This window comes from Microtus pennsylvanicus, chromosome 13 (genome assembly GCF_037038515.1).
Source record: "Microtus pennsylvanicus isolate mMicPen1 chromosome 13, mMicPen1.hap1, whole genome shotgun sequence".
Lineage (NCBI taxonomy): Eukaryota > Metazoa > Chordata > Mammalia > Rodentia > Cricetidae > Microtus > Microtus pennsylvanicus.
The window spans coordinates 21125505-21138700 of record NC_134591.1 but is presented as its reverse complement, the minus strand read 5'-3'; the positions used below and the strand labels follow the sequence as shown (position 1 = coordinate 21138700).

General features: G+C 45.2%; 1 protein-coding gene across 3 annotated transcripts in view; it reads left to right on the top strand.

Moving 5' to 3' along the window:
- The window catches only part of Ttc39b (tetratricopeptide repeat domain 39B), a 115968-nt gene that overhangs the window by 77670 nt on the left and 25102 nt on the right, over window positions 1–13196 (top strand). For all 3 annotated transcript variants that reach the window (XM_075947029.1, XM_075947030.1, XM_075947028.1), the window contains 4 exons: window positions 1430–1497; window positions 5443–5507; window positions 10926–11031; window positions 12166–12231. In XM_075947029.1, the coding sequence (XP_075803144.1) occupies window positions 1430–1497; window positions 5443–5507; window positions 10926–11031; window positions 12166–12231 (305 nt within the window). The remainder of the gene's footprint in view (window positions 1–1429; window positions 1498–5442; window positions 5508–10925; window positions 11032–12165; window positions 12232–13196) is intronic.

Genomic DNA, 13196 nt, shown 5'->3' with positions numbered 1-13196 from the left:
CCCCTGAAGATATGGCGAGGCTCACCTGGAGGGAAGGTGTCCTGGAGAATGCCACCTTGACTGGTGGCGATGCCCGATGAGTGCTGTCTTCCATGGCTGCCACCCTAGCTGCTGGGGAGCTCAGCTGCGTATTCCTCATAAATTGAAGATCTGAGTCTGTATGAGAAAGCCTGTGGGTTATGTGTGTGTAAAGGAAGGAAAACTTACATTCTTACCTAGTTGGGTCAACACTGTTTCCAGTGACACAGATTGCCCCGAGTTGTCCCGTCAGTTGAATTGCTAAGGCCCACAGGCACGCACATATCCCGGGTTGTATAGGAAGTTGGGGCATGTTTGGGGTGTTGTGCACATATCCCGGGTTGTATAGGAAGTCAGGGCATGTTTGGGGTGTTGTGCACATATCCCAGGTTGTATAGGAAGTCGGGGCATGTTTGGGGTGTTGCGCACATATCCCGGGTTATATAGGAAGTCAGGGCATGTTTGGGGTGTTGTGCACATATCCCGGGTTGTATAGGAAGTCAGGGCACGTTTGGGGTGGTGTGTACATATCCTGGGTTATATAGGAAGTCGGGGCACGTTTGGGGTGGTGTGTACATATCCCGGGTTGTATAGGAAGTCGGGGCACGTTTGGGGTGTTGTGCACATATCCCGGGTTGTATAGGAAGTCGGGGCACATTTGGGGTGGTGTGTACATATTCTGGGTTGTATAGGAAGTTGGGGCACGTTTGGGGTGGTGTGTACATCCCTGGGCACAGCTTTGGCTCCTTTTGGTGAGCACCGCGTGTTTGTGCTCAGGTTGAAAATGCTGTAAGTTGGAAAGGGCTCCTTTGCTGCTGCCTCTAAGGAGTCCTGACTTGTGCACAGGGCAGCAGGTTCTCCTACAACTCCCGGAAGTGGTGGCGGTGTGTCTGACCATCGTCCTGATGGCCATGCCGCCATAGTTTAGAAGCTAGAATTTGTAAGTTTAATGAGCCTTTTCAATCTATACCACTGCTAAACGCTCATGCTACTGTTATTTTTAGGTAGTGTTCTTCTTTCTAAATGGCCTTTGAATTTTGTTTGCCTCAATCAGGCGTGGTGATTCTTGCTTTTAATCACAGCACCAATCAGGTTGTTGAGGCAGGACAGTCTGAGATACCTAGTGAGTTCCAGACCTGCCTGGGCTCCGGCGTGAGGCTCTGTTGCTTTCCTCTGCTGTCCAAGCCTCACTCCGCTGTCATTGTTGAATGGGGCCGAAGATGATTTCCCTGAACAGTTCACAGATTCCAGGAAAGTCTCGTGCCAGGACTAAGAACAAATCATCCTGTTTCCCTGGATGCACAGAAGCTGTCTAGGCCTGTGTATCTCTCATGGGCTCCTCACCTTCCAGCCCTTTTAGAACGTCTAGAGCAATACTGTGTCTTAATATAATTGTGTTTGTTTTTAACAGAGGAAATGCATGCCGAAATCTGCTACGCCGAGTGTCTCCTACAGAAAGCCGCGCTCACATTTGTGCAGGTAATAAAGGTCTGGCTGAATATTGGTGTTGGGTGGGAAGCCTGCCAGCGTTGCTCCTCGTGTGTTAGCACTGGGACTTAGAGTGGTAACGGAAGGTATTTGTCATCCTAATAAAGTCTGTCTGAAAGAAGGCTCCAGAGAGCTGTATTCCCATGCAGGTGTACTTAGTGACTGTTTCAGATGACTTAGGATGCTTCCTGGTGTGGAAACAGAAGGAGATCCAGGTCGCATGTATGTGGTCCTAGGAGCCCTCCCTCCTCGTCCCCAGGGTTTGTCTGTCCTGGAGCTCGCTCTGTAGACCGTGTTGGCCTTAGACTCACAGAAATCTGCCTGCCTCTGCCTCCCGAGTGCTGGGACCTCTGCACATTGTTTACCGTGTCACCTGCTTCTGCGCAGCTCAGTCACACTGCCTTGGTAGCCTCGGTCCGTTCCATGGACCCTTCAGATTTTACCCACCCTGTCCTTTCTATCCTCATTCCCCCCTTTTTTTTCTTTTGCTTTTGTCTCAAGACAGGGGTTCACTGTGTAGCGGTGGCTGGCCTGTAACCCTCTGTAAGACCAGGCTGTCCTTGAACTCATGGAGGTTCACCTGCCCCTGCCTCCCAAGTGCTAGCCACCATCCTGGCCAGAACAGTATTTAAAAGTCAAGGAATCCTTTTCTTAGGAGGTGCCGTACCTGCCACCTGTGTATGCCTCAGTGCTTCTCAAAACATGACTTCAGCATTGTGGCTCAAGGTGACTGTCACGAGGGACAGGAGTAGAGATGAAAAGAAAGCAATCTCAAACTTCGGAATTATCTTGGAAGTTATTGTCCTCTGTTTTTCGGGGGGCGGGGTGGCTTGTCTTGATATTTTTTCCCATGCAAGTTGACCTGTTAGTTTAGATTCTGATTCAGTGCAATTGAATCAGTGTGGCCCTTTTATCTTCTTCCCCCAAGCCCTGTATTAACCCAGATGGGTTGACAACAACGGTCTCACCATCTTAGTAACACCGTGATGTGAGTCACGGAGGCCCCAGAATTTCTCCTTATGTGTTTTCCAAATGGAGATTTGACAATTAAATATTAGGTTTACGAGTTTGTTTTGTAACTGAGGACTTGAAATCAAGCTTCTTGGAGGTGTTCATGACTTACCTGTCTTCCTCATGTCTGCCTGTGGTCACTTCTGTACCCGTGTTTTGGCTGTTTAAAGATCTTCAGTTCTACCCCTTCCTCCATGCTCCCACCATCACTGCCCCTGCAGAGGCACTCATCAGCTCTCCCCCTTCCTCCGTGCTCCCACCGTCACTGCCCCTGCAGAGGTGCTCATCAGCTCTCCCCCTTCCTCCGTGCTCCCACCGTCACTGCCCCTGCAGAGGTGCTCATCAGCTCTCCCCCTTCCTCCGTGCTCCCACCGTCACTGCCCCTGCAGAGGTGCTCATCAGCTCTCCCCCTTCCTCCGTGCTCCCACCATCACTGCCCCTGCAGAGGTGCTCATCAGCTCTCCCCCTTCCTCCGTGCTCCCACCATCACTGCCCCTGCAGAGGTGCTCATCAGCTCTCCCCCTTCCTCCGTGCTCCCACCATCACTGCCCCTGCAGAGGCACTCATCAGCTCTCCCCCTTCCTCCGTGCTCCCACCATCACTGCCCCTGCAGAGGTGCTCATCAGCTCTCCCCCTTCCTCCGTGCTCCCACCATCACTGCCCCTGCAGAGGTGCTCATCAGCTCTCCCCCTTCCTCCGTGCTCCCACCATCACTGCCCCTGCAGAGGCACTCATCAGCTCTCCCCCTTCCTCCGTGCTCCCACCATCACTGCCCCTGCAGAGGTGCTCATCAGCTCCACCTCTTCCTCCGTGCTCCCACCATCACTGCCCCTGCAGAGGTGCTCATCAGCTCCACCTCTTCCTCCGTGCTCCCACCATCACTGCCCCTGCAGAGGTGCTCATCAGCTCCACCTCTTCCTCCGTGCTCCCACCGTCACTGCCCCTGCAGAGGTGCTCATCAGCTCCACCTCTTCCTCCGTGCTCCCACCGTCACTGCCCCTGCAGAGGTGCTCATCAGCTCCACCTCTTCCTCCGTGCTCCCACCGTCATTGCTCCTGCAGAGGTGCTTATCAGCTTTTTGAGTGACTCTGTCTCTAATTTCTTTTCACGTTTAATTTATCCTGCATTCTGTGATTGAGGACTATCAGAAATGAGATTCTCACCTTGTTATTTTCTGTTTCTGCATTTCATGACTTTCGTGGACTCTGTCAGTGTTCTCTATCAGAATATCACAAATTGGGAAGGGGTTTCCAGGCTGCACTGGTGCCTCTCCTTAAGTCCCCTGCTTCTCCTCTTAGGGTTGTCCTCAGGTGCTAACCCTGGGCACAGGGATCAATGCAGCTTCCCTCCTCCTCAACTCCTTCCTTCTCTTCAGTAGCTGCTCAATCTCCATATATGCAGATGTCAGAGTGTTAGCTCTCATCTCTGTACATGCAGATGCCAGCATGGCCTTCACTGCTCCCTGCCATGTCCAGCTGAGGTTTCCTTTGCATGCAAATTTAGGGCTGCTTTGCCTTCCTTCATCTGCTCATCCCTTGAACAACGCTTCAGGAGGGTTTTCTGGCTCATGTCATGTGCACTTTGTGTTCTTTCTCTTGACGTCTGTGTGTGTCTCCATCACTGCGCATGCCTAGTCACTTAGCACATCATGTTGCTTTTGCATTCAGGTGCCCAGCACAAAATAAGCATTTGGTCAGTGTTTGCTGAATCACAAAATAAAATGAAACACCCTTATTTGAATCAGACTTTAACCTAAGAAATTTTTTTCTACCTGTATTTGAACTTCTGTAAATATAAGAGTTCTTAAATAAGAATGTAAACACTTAAGTTGTGTAGTGAATTTTGTATTTACTGATTTGTATATTAATGGGAATGCTAAACATTTAAGTAGCTAATGAGAATAGTGAACTAAAACAGCTTCTCTTTCACCAGTCTCCTTAGAAGTGTGGAGCATAGGCTCGTCTCTGTCAGCACCATTAGCATAATGTCCTTCAGTGGATTATAGGATATAATTTATTAGGAGACTCTTAGAATGCTGGTTCTGAAAATGCCATTCATCTAGGCCAACTGCCTCAGTTTCATGATGGATAACCTTCAGGCAGAGAGAAGTAAAATGATCCCCTACCCCCAAATTGCATATTAGTGACAACCTCTTCAGAATTTAGATCATTGTTTTTTGGTCTGCAAATTTATAGGATTAAAATGTACAATGTTAAGTAGACTGCTTGTCCATTGATTGCTGAAAGAAGAACCATTTACTGGGTGGGATGGATAGGAAAGTTTGGCCTTCAAGCTGATTTGTGTAGCCAAGTGTTCTGGATACCACTGCCCCTGGGGGAGTGTTGCTCAGTAGATGCTCAGCTTTGGACTACATTCGCCTCAAAATTTGTGAGGATTACTTCTTTAGAAATACAAGGTATAGCTCAGCAGCTAAGAACACTGCCTGCTCTTCTTAAGGTCCTGAGTTCAATTCCTGACAACCACATGGTGGCTCACAACCATCTGTAATGAGATCTAGTGCCCTCTTCTGGCCTGCAGGCACACATGCAGGCAGAACACTGTATACATAATAAATAAATAAATCTTAAAATACAAGGCAATGCAAACATTTTTTAAAAAAATATATATTTTTTTACTACCTTCAAACTTGTAAGAAAATTACAAAATGGCACATTTCAAATGTAAAGCAAGACTCATGTCAGTTTCAAAAGTGTGTGCTCAAAATACGTTTGGGACTAGGGATGCTGATTAGTAGGAGTGCTGTAGGTTCAATTCCCAGTAAACACGCGCGCACACACACACACACACACACTCTCTCTCTCTCTCTCTCTCTCTCTCTCTCTCTCTCTCTCTCATATTATACAAATACATACTGTTTAACTTTCCCCCCTAAATGCTCTAATTATTTAATTGTATTATTTTCAGGATGAAAATATGATCAACTTCATCAAAGGTGGACTCAAAATTAGAACAAGTTACCAAATATATAAGTAAGTTACAAAGTAAAATGTGACTTAAATTGAAATTCAGTTAACTACTTTTGAAGACAGGCTCTTATTCTATAGCCTCGGCTAGCCTGGAACTCTTGATTTTCCTGCCTCAGCTTCCCAAGTGTCACCACACTTAAGATTGGCTTTTAAATAGATTGATTCTTGGGCTGTACAATTTTGTTCTTCCAAATTCTTATGAACCCAGCATGGCTAGATTTCTTCATTTGGTGTTGGTAAATCTCTTGACTCTTGCCTGAGTGTACTTGGTGCTGTAGGACAGAGAGTTCTAAATTTACATGCATTTCAAGAGCAAATATTGAAAGAGAAAATGGGAGACACCGTTTCTGGTTAGGTAACCTTTACTTATTTCTCCTAAGAATTATTTGTATATTTTGTATTTGTGCTGTTTTTTATGTATTGTCTTCTTGAGACTCACATATAGCACAGCCTGGCTTTAAACCTCTGATTCTCCTGCCTCAGACTTTGGAGTGCTGGAATTACAATCACGTGCCATTACATTTGGCTTGCTTTAATAAAAACTTTTTAAAAATCTGCTATAATTTTGTACCTCTATTTCTTATGGTTACTATAGTGATTATAACGTCCTTTGCTTATTATAGTTAGCGTAGAGTTACTACGTACTATTATGTGTAAAATGTAAGAGCTTTGTAAAAAGTTTCCTTTGCTACCAGTTGGCCTTGTTTTGGCTTCGTTTCTCCTGCTGTGATAAAACCCTCAAACCAAAAACAACTTAGGGGAGGGGAGGGCTTATTTGGCTCACACTTCCAAGTCCATGGCCATCACTCAGAACAGGATCTCAAGCCAGAACTTGAAGCAGAAACCATGTTTACTGTGTCCTGGCTCACACATAGGCTCATGCTCAGCTTTCTTACTCTGCCCAGGACCTTCCCTGGGAATGATGCCGCCCAGAGTGGGCTGTGTCTTCTAAAGCAATTAGTAGTCATTCTTTCAGATTCGCCCACAGGCCAGTCTAAATTTTACAATCCCTCAATGGAGACTCCCTTCTCAGGCAACTCCAGGACTGGTCAAGCTGACCGCTTTAATTATTAACATATTAACAGGACAGCCTTTTAACTATTACGATGTGTTCTATATGAGCATCATTAAACCCACAACACAACATCAGCTCTTTGTTTTAAAGTCCTTTGTCTCACTCTGGTCTGCTCACCACTGTATTCCGCACCCTTTCTGTTCACTCATCTGCCGATGAACTTCCTTAGCTTCTCTCCTCGTATGAACTTTCAACATTTTTCTTCTGTTTTCATTTATTTGCAAACCTGCTTATTTTGGCTTTCACCTTCAAGGACATTCTTGCTAACTCTAGTATTCGGAGTTGTTAGGGTGCCTGTTTTTCAGCACCTAAAACCATCACGCTGTTGCATCAGCGCTCGTGTGGTTGAGACCTCTGCCGTGTGTGTAATTGTTTCCTAGCTCTAATGAGCCATTGTTTCTGTCTCCGGAAGAACAAGTTGTATCTGCGTCTCAGCAGTTTGAGTGTGGTTTTGGCGTTGGCTTTTATGGCCATTATTTCCTCAAAGTTGTTGCTGTTGTTGTTGTTTTTTCTGCATCTCTTCTCACTTATTTCCTCTGAACCTCTAATGGCACACGAGTCAGTCTGATTGGGTTTAGTAAGTTACATACAGTTTTTAATTTTAGCTTAGACCCAGCGTGTGGGTCATCCTGGAATCAGTTTCTTTTCTTTGCTTTTCTGTTGACTGTATGTCATGTTTTCCCATGGAATGGTGTTTAAATTGGATACTGATGTATCTGTGGAGACTCTGGATTCTTTCATCCTTCCCCTGAAGTGTACCAACCTCTGTTCTAGAAAGCAATTCATTTGCTTAGACCTGGGCTCTGGATTCTTACTGTTGTAGGACATCACGCCTGCACCTCTGCTGCCTCTGGACCTTCCCCTAGTCACATGGCTGATGGGTTCCTACCAGTAGAGAGTTCCCGCCTCTCATCTGTGGAAATGCCCTTATATCCACCCAGCCCCTCTAGCGCAGGGAGTCTGTGGTGTCCTGGTGGTGTTCTGTGTACCCTGTAAGGAGCGGGGCTTGCTTTCAGGAACAGACACGTGGATATAAAGTTGATTCGTGAGCTATTTCCTGCTTTCGAATTTAACTCTTCTCCAGTTTCTGCCTACTCCACCTTCAGTTTCCGAGCCTGCAGAAATATTTTAAATATATTTTTGTGTATTTTTTAGGGTTTATAATTGTTATGTGTGGGAGAACAAGTCTCACATAAGCTTCCTGCCCCTACTGGGAACAAATCCCATTACCAGAAGCAGAACCCGAATCGGTACTGCAAGAGGCGCTTTTACCAGTACTCCTTATGTAAACTTGGAATCCATAAAAAAGAAAGGAAGGAAGGAAGGAAGGAAGGAAGGAAGGAAGGAAGGAAGGAAGAAAGAAAGAAAGAAAGAAAGAAAGAAAGAAAGAAAGAAAGAAAGAAAGAAAGAAGGAAAATGTTGCAAGAGGGAGCTGATGTGGGAAACTTGGCATTATGTTTTTAAATTTCCTTTCCAAGTATTTTTCAGAAGACTAAAGAGGTGGTTGCTCTTCCAGTCATCAAAACTTTAAAATACAAATTTAAGTAGTCCTATGGTAACGAAGACCACCTTTATCACTATAGTGACAGGGATTTTATGTGTGTGTGTGCGCAAGTACTTATACACACAGATGTTTAGTTAGAAGTTCACACTACTAAATTCCTATTTACACATGAGTCCTTTCAAAATAGTGGAGAAAGAGAAATACTTTAAATATTTTTTTGAAAACTGTTTAAAGACAAAAAATACACCATTAGCCTGGCGGTGGTGATACCTGTCTTTAATCCCGGTACTCAGGAGGCAGAGGCAGGAGGATCTCTATGAGTTCAGGGCCAGGCTCCAAAGCTAGAGAGAAACCCTATCTTGAAAAACAAAACAACAACAAAAAAAGCCCATCATTAATACAAAAATAAATTGCAACAAGATTTAGTATTTTTAAAAATTTTAAGTTATTAGGAAAGAACATAGGGTAATATTTTATGATCTTAAAATTAAAAGCTTGGGGAAGGAGACATGTCTTTGGTGTTAAGTGCTACCTTCTGATTTGTTACAGGACCAAAGTTTGGATCTCAGGATCCACACTGGGTGACTCACAAATCCCTATGATTTCAGTTCAAGGCATTTAGAGGCAAATTGTGTGTATGCGTGCACACACACACACACACACACACACATACTAAAATAAAAATAAAAACCTTTTAAACTTAAATGAAAATTTTCTACTTTGAAATAATTTGTTATTATAATTTTTATATATCTATTCAGATTTAAGATACACTCATCCTACAAAATAAAAAGCTCGATTATAGTTTAAAATCAGCTTTTAACCTTCCATGAAAACTTTCCACTGTGAGAGCTGGAATGACTGAGTGGCTAAGAGTTCCTACTACTAATGCAGTGGACCAAATTCAGGTCCTAGCTCCCACGTCAGCAGTTCACTGCCTGGAATTCCCGATCCCAAGGATCCTATGCCTCTGGTCTTCTCGGGTACCGATACAGAGCACAACACATCCACATGCAGACATTAACATATATATCAGAGACATTTTTCATTAGAAAGGATTTTCACGGCTCTTTCACTTAGATGCAGAAATACGTACTGCATAATCACAGCTCATTGTTAAACTGACATCTATGCCTTTACAGTGTCCAGCTGTCTCAGTGTTCCTTTTGTTCGAGGGTATAATCTGAGAGTCACGTTTAGTTGCCACGTCCCCTTAATCTCTATCTGCTGAGACAGGCTCTCATTCTAGCCCATACTGGCCTTGAACTCAGACAGTAACCCAGGCTGACTTTGAACTCCTGGAAATCCTCCTGTTTCAGCCTCTTGAGTGCTAGGATTGCAATCCTGTGCCACCAAGTCTGTTTTGTTTGTTTGTTTTGTTTTGTTTGTTTTAAAGACAATGAATGTGTCTCGGGGCAGACAGCAGTCTGGGCAAGGTTGGAAGGATCTGAATCACAGTAGTTCTTGTCAGTTAGTACCGTTTAGAAGCTAGGTTAGCTCTGAGCTTGCTAGATTTGCCTAGAAAGTGTCCTAAGGGAAACTGTGCCTTACACATTACATTGCATTGGTGATAGGAGATACCTGGTTACACCCTATGAAAAATTTTGTCATGTTGCTCTTTGTGGCACTGGGATGGAACGTGGGGCCTTGGGGACAATATAAAGGTGTCCTGTCACCGAGACACATCCTCTGCATTCCCTTCTCAAAGGGCTGTTTCCCAGTCCAGTAGGCAGTTGCCACTTACTTTTTTACATGCCTTTGATTGTTTGTCTTTTGAAGATGATCTGGGGTCTGGGGATGTAGTTTAGGGGCACTTTCCTAGCGAGTGGGAGCCTGGGGTTCAGACACCACTACCACCACCAGCAGCACCCACCACCAGAACCAGCACCACCAGCACCACCCCCACCCCACCTCACTCCTACCCACCCCCACCAGCACATCCTCCTCACACCCTTTTGCTTCTTTCTGCAAAGGGAAAGCTCAGACAAATGGTGCAGCTGTGATGGCAATAGTCTCAGTAAGCTCTGACCAATCTCTGTGAGTCTTTGGTAGCTACAGGGAATCGAAATCTTTGCCTGCAGCACCTGAATTTCAAGGTGGCGGGCAGGGCTGTGACGTGTTCACAGCAGTGGAGACCTAAACACTCCGGAAGCCTTCCTGGAAATGCTCCAGGAAACTAAGGTTGATGCCCTGAGATTCTGTGGCTCCTAAATTGAGCTTGCTGATGGCTGATCCCTCTTTTCCTTTAAATTTACAAACACTATTCCCTAAACACTGTACAAATGGATGTTTCCTTTCTCCTTGGTGGGAATTACCCAGTAGCTTTGGGAGCAGATGGGCTTAAAATCATATGAAGCACGATTAATAAAAACTCAGAAAGAGAAATTGGGTTTCAACCTGAAGGTCCAAAAAGCAAAACAGCCAGCTCTTACCTCTACCTCAGTCTGAAATAGCGATCCTGCCTCTAAGAATCTTAGAATGAGATTCTGCCTGAAAGCTGTTTCCTCTCATTTTATAATTCTCTCTAGGGCTGGGTTTAAAGGCATGCACTGCCTGGTTTCTATGGCAACTAGTGTGGCAGCTGGGATTAGAGGTGTGTGTTACCACTACCTGCTCTGTAAGACTGACCAGTCGGGCTGTTTTACTCTCTGATTTTCAGGCAGGCTTTATTTATTAAAATACAAATGAAATGCCTTCACAATCATATCTTGCATTTTTGTAATGACATTTATAGAATGCAATTTGTATATTTATAGTGTATAATACAAGTAGAAAACCTGACTTAACATTTGTCTGTCAGAGTCCCAGGAAACTGATGCTCTCCTCTTCTTTCTCGCCCTAGAGAGTGCCTTTCCATCCTGCATGTAATTCAGAAGAACAAACAGGAGCAGCACTTCTTCTATGAGTTCGAAGGCGGTGTCAAGCTTGGCACGGGGGCCTTTAATTTGGTAAGGAAGCATTTATAAAGAAACTGGAACCTTTTGTAGACAAAACCAAGTATCCCTCATCTGTATTTGAATGCCATCCCAAACCTTTACCTCTGTTTGATTGATGGACCAGTTTTCCTGTGTCGTGAATGTTACTAAGTTCTGCATGCACTTAGATAGCACAGGGCAAGGGAAGCGTGGGCACCCTGACTGAACTGTTAAAGCCTTTAGTAGTGAGGAGCCTAGAACCTGTTCTGTTTCTGCCTTGGAAGTTTTGTTATCATGGTAATGGTGGCTCTGGAGTGGAAAACGCAGGGGCAGGGGAGTGATCTAACTCAAGGAATGATTGTTCATAGTCTCTGGGGAGATGCAGAGTGAGTAAGACTGTCTGAATACAATGTGTTATTTGGAGATCTGGAGATTTTACAAGATTTAGCTGGTTAGAAAATGAAGTAGCGAAAAGAATCATGTGCGTTGCTCAGTGTCAGGAGTGTGCAGATTTTTCTCCATAGATTGCCCGTTCTGTTAAAGCCCTCATCATTGACCTGGTCCACAATGTCTTCCATTCAGAGAGAAATATCCAAAACCTCTTCCTTCCTCCTAAGTCCCTGACTCTCTAGCCCCAGCCCATTGGTTCCAGCCATGGATTGGTATGTCAGTACACATACAGCCATTTCTGGGAGATTGTCCCTTCTCCACTCTCCTCCAGGGATGTCCCAGGAAGGAGCTGAGCTGCTGCGGCTGTCTGCTTCTATCAGTGCTGGAGCATCTCCCACGTTACCTTAGGACCTCGCTTAAAGCAGGATGGTGCTCATGCCTGTAATCCAGCACTCAGGAGCAGGAAGCAGGATCAAGTCTAGCTTAAGCTGCAGATGAGACCTATCTCAACAAAACACAGCAAAACGGAAAAAAAAGAAAGCGCCCTCCCCCACAGTTACTTTCACGTCACTTCTCTTCACGCAACAAGAGTCAAGACAGTACTTCGAGGGTTGTGGGAAGGCCAGGCTTTGTCTCCTCACCGCTTCATACTCAGTTTAACGTGGCTTAGTTTGTAGGAGCTTTTGAACTTGTGACCAGCTTGGGCAACCATTGGGTTGTCAATAGTTAAAGTTTTCTAAAACCCAGGTACACTCACATTTCTGTTTTTTCTTACAGATGCTGTCTCTTCTACCAGCAAGAATTATCAGACTGCTAGAATTTATTGGATTTTCTGGAAACAGGGTACGAACGGCATTTTGTCTTCATGTGGACAGGAATTTCCGCTTCTCTCTGTTGTAGTGTTCTTCCCCAGCAGCTTTTGGGTGATGTTCTCTCAGCAGTGCCTCCTCTCCTAGGTTTCAGATCAATGCCATCGCTTCCACAGAGTGCCCTCAGACTGTCCCAGTGAGGCTCAAGTCTCCCTAACTTCAGAATCATCTAGTCTTCTTTTTGAGGGAGCTCACTCTGGTCCCATAAAAGAGTGAGTTCCTGTCTCACTGCCCCACTGGGTGGCAGTCTCTGCGGGCATAGAGTCCTTTGTTCTTGCCTGTTCTAGCATCTTGAGCTTGTACCTCAGGATGATTTTCTGTGGGGCTGGGGATGAAGCCCAAGCCTGGGGTTGCACGTGGTTGGGTAAGTGCTCTACTGTTGATACAAGTTCCTACCAACTCAGAATCAGTAATTTTATCAAAGGAATTCAGTATTTCTTGGACATGAGCAATTTATTCCTCTTCATAGGATCACATAATAGAGATGATTAGTTTGACCACTGTCGCTGCTATGAGGAAACACCGAGCAAACACAGTGTAGGGGAGGAAGAGGCTCATTTACACCTGCAGATTGTAGTCTGTCCTTGAGGGAAGTCAGGGCTGGAACCTAGAGGAAGGAACTTGGGGGGAGGTCTGTTTGCTGACTTACTGTACTGCTTGCTCAAAGGCTTGTGCTTAGATAGCTTCCCTATACAGCCCCACACCAGCTGCCTAGGGATTGGCATTCCTCACAGTGGGCTGTCTTCTTGTTTTAAGCATGGTCCCCGACAGGCGTGTTTATAGACCAGTCTGTACCCGGCAGTTCCTCCATGTCAGCTTTCCCTTCAGTTGTTTCTGTGTGAAGTGAGCAATTGCAGAGGTTTGGCCAGGTTGTCTCCTGCCGGTTTAAAATGGGAAGTTTGTTTCTGTTTAAATGGTATCATCATTCCAAGTTGGTGA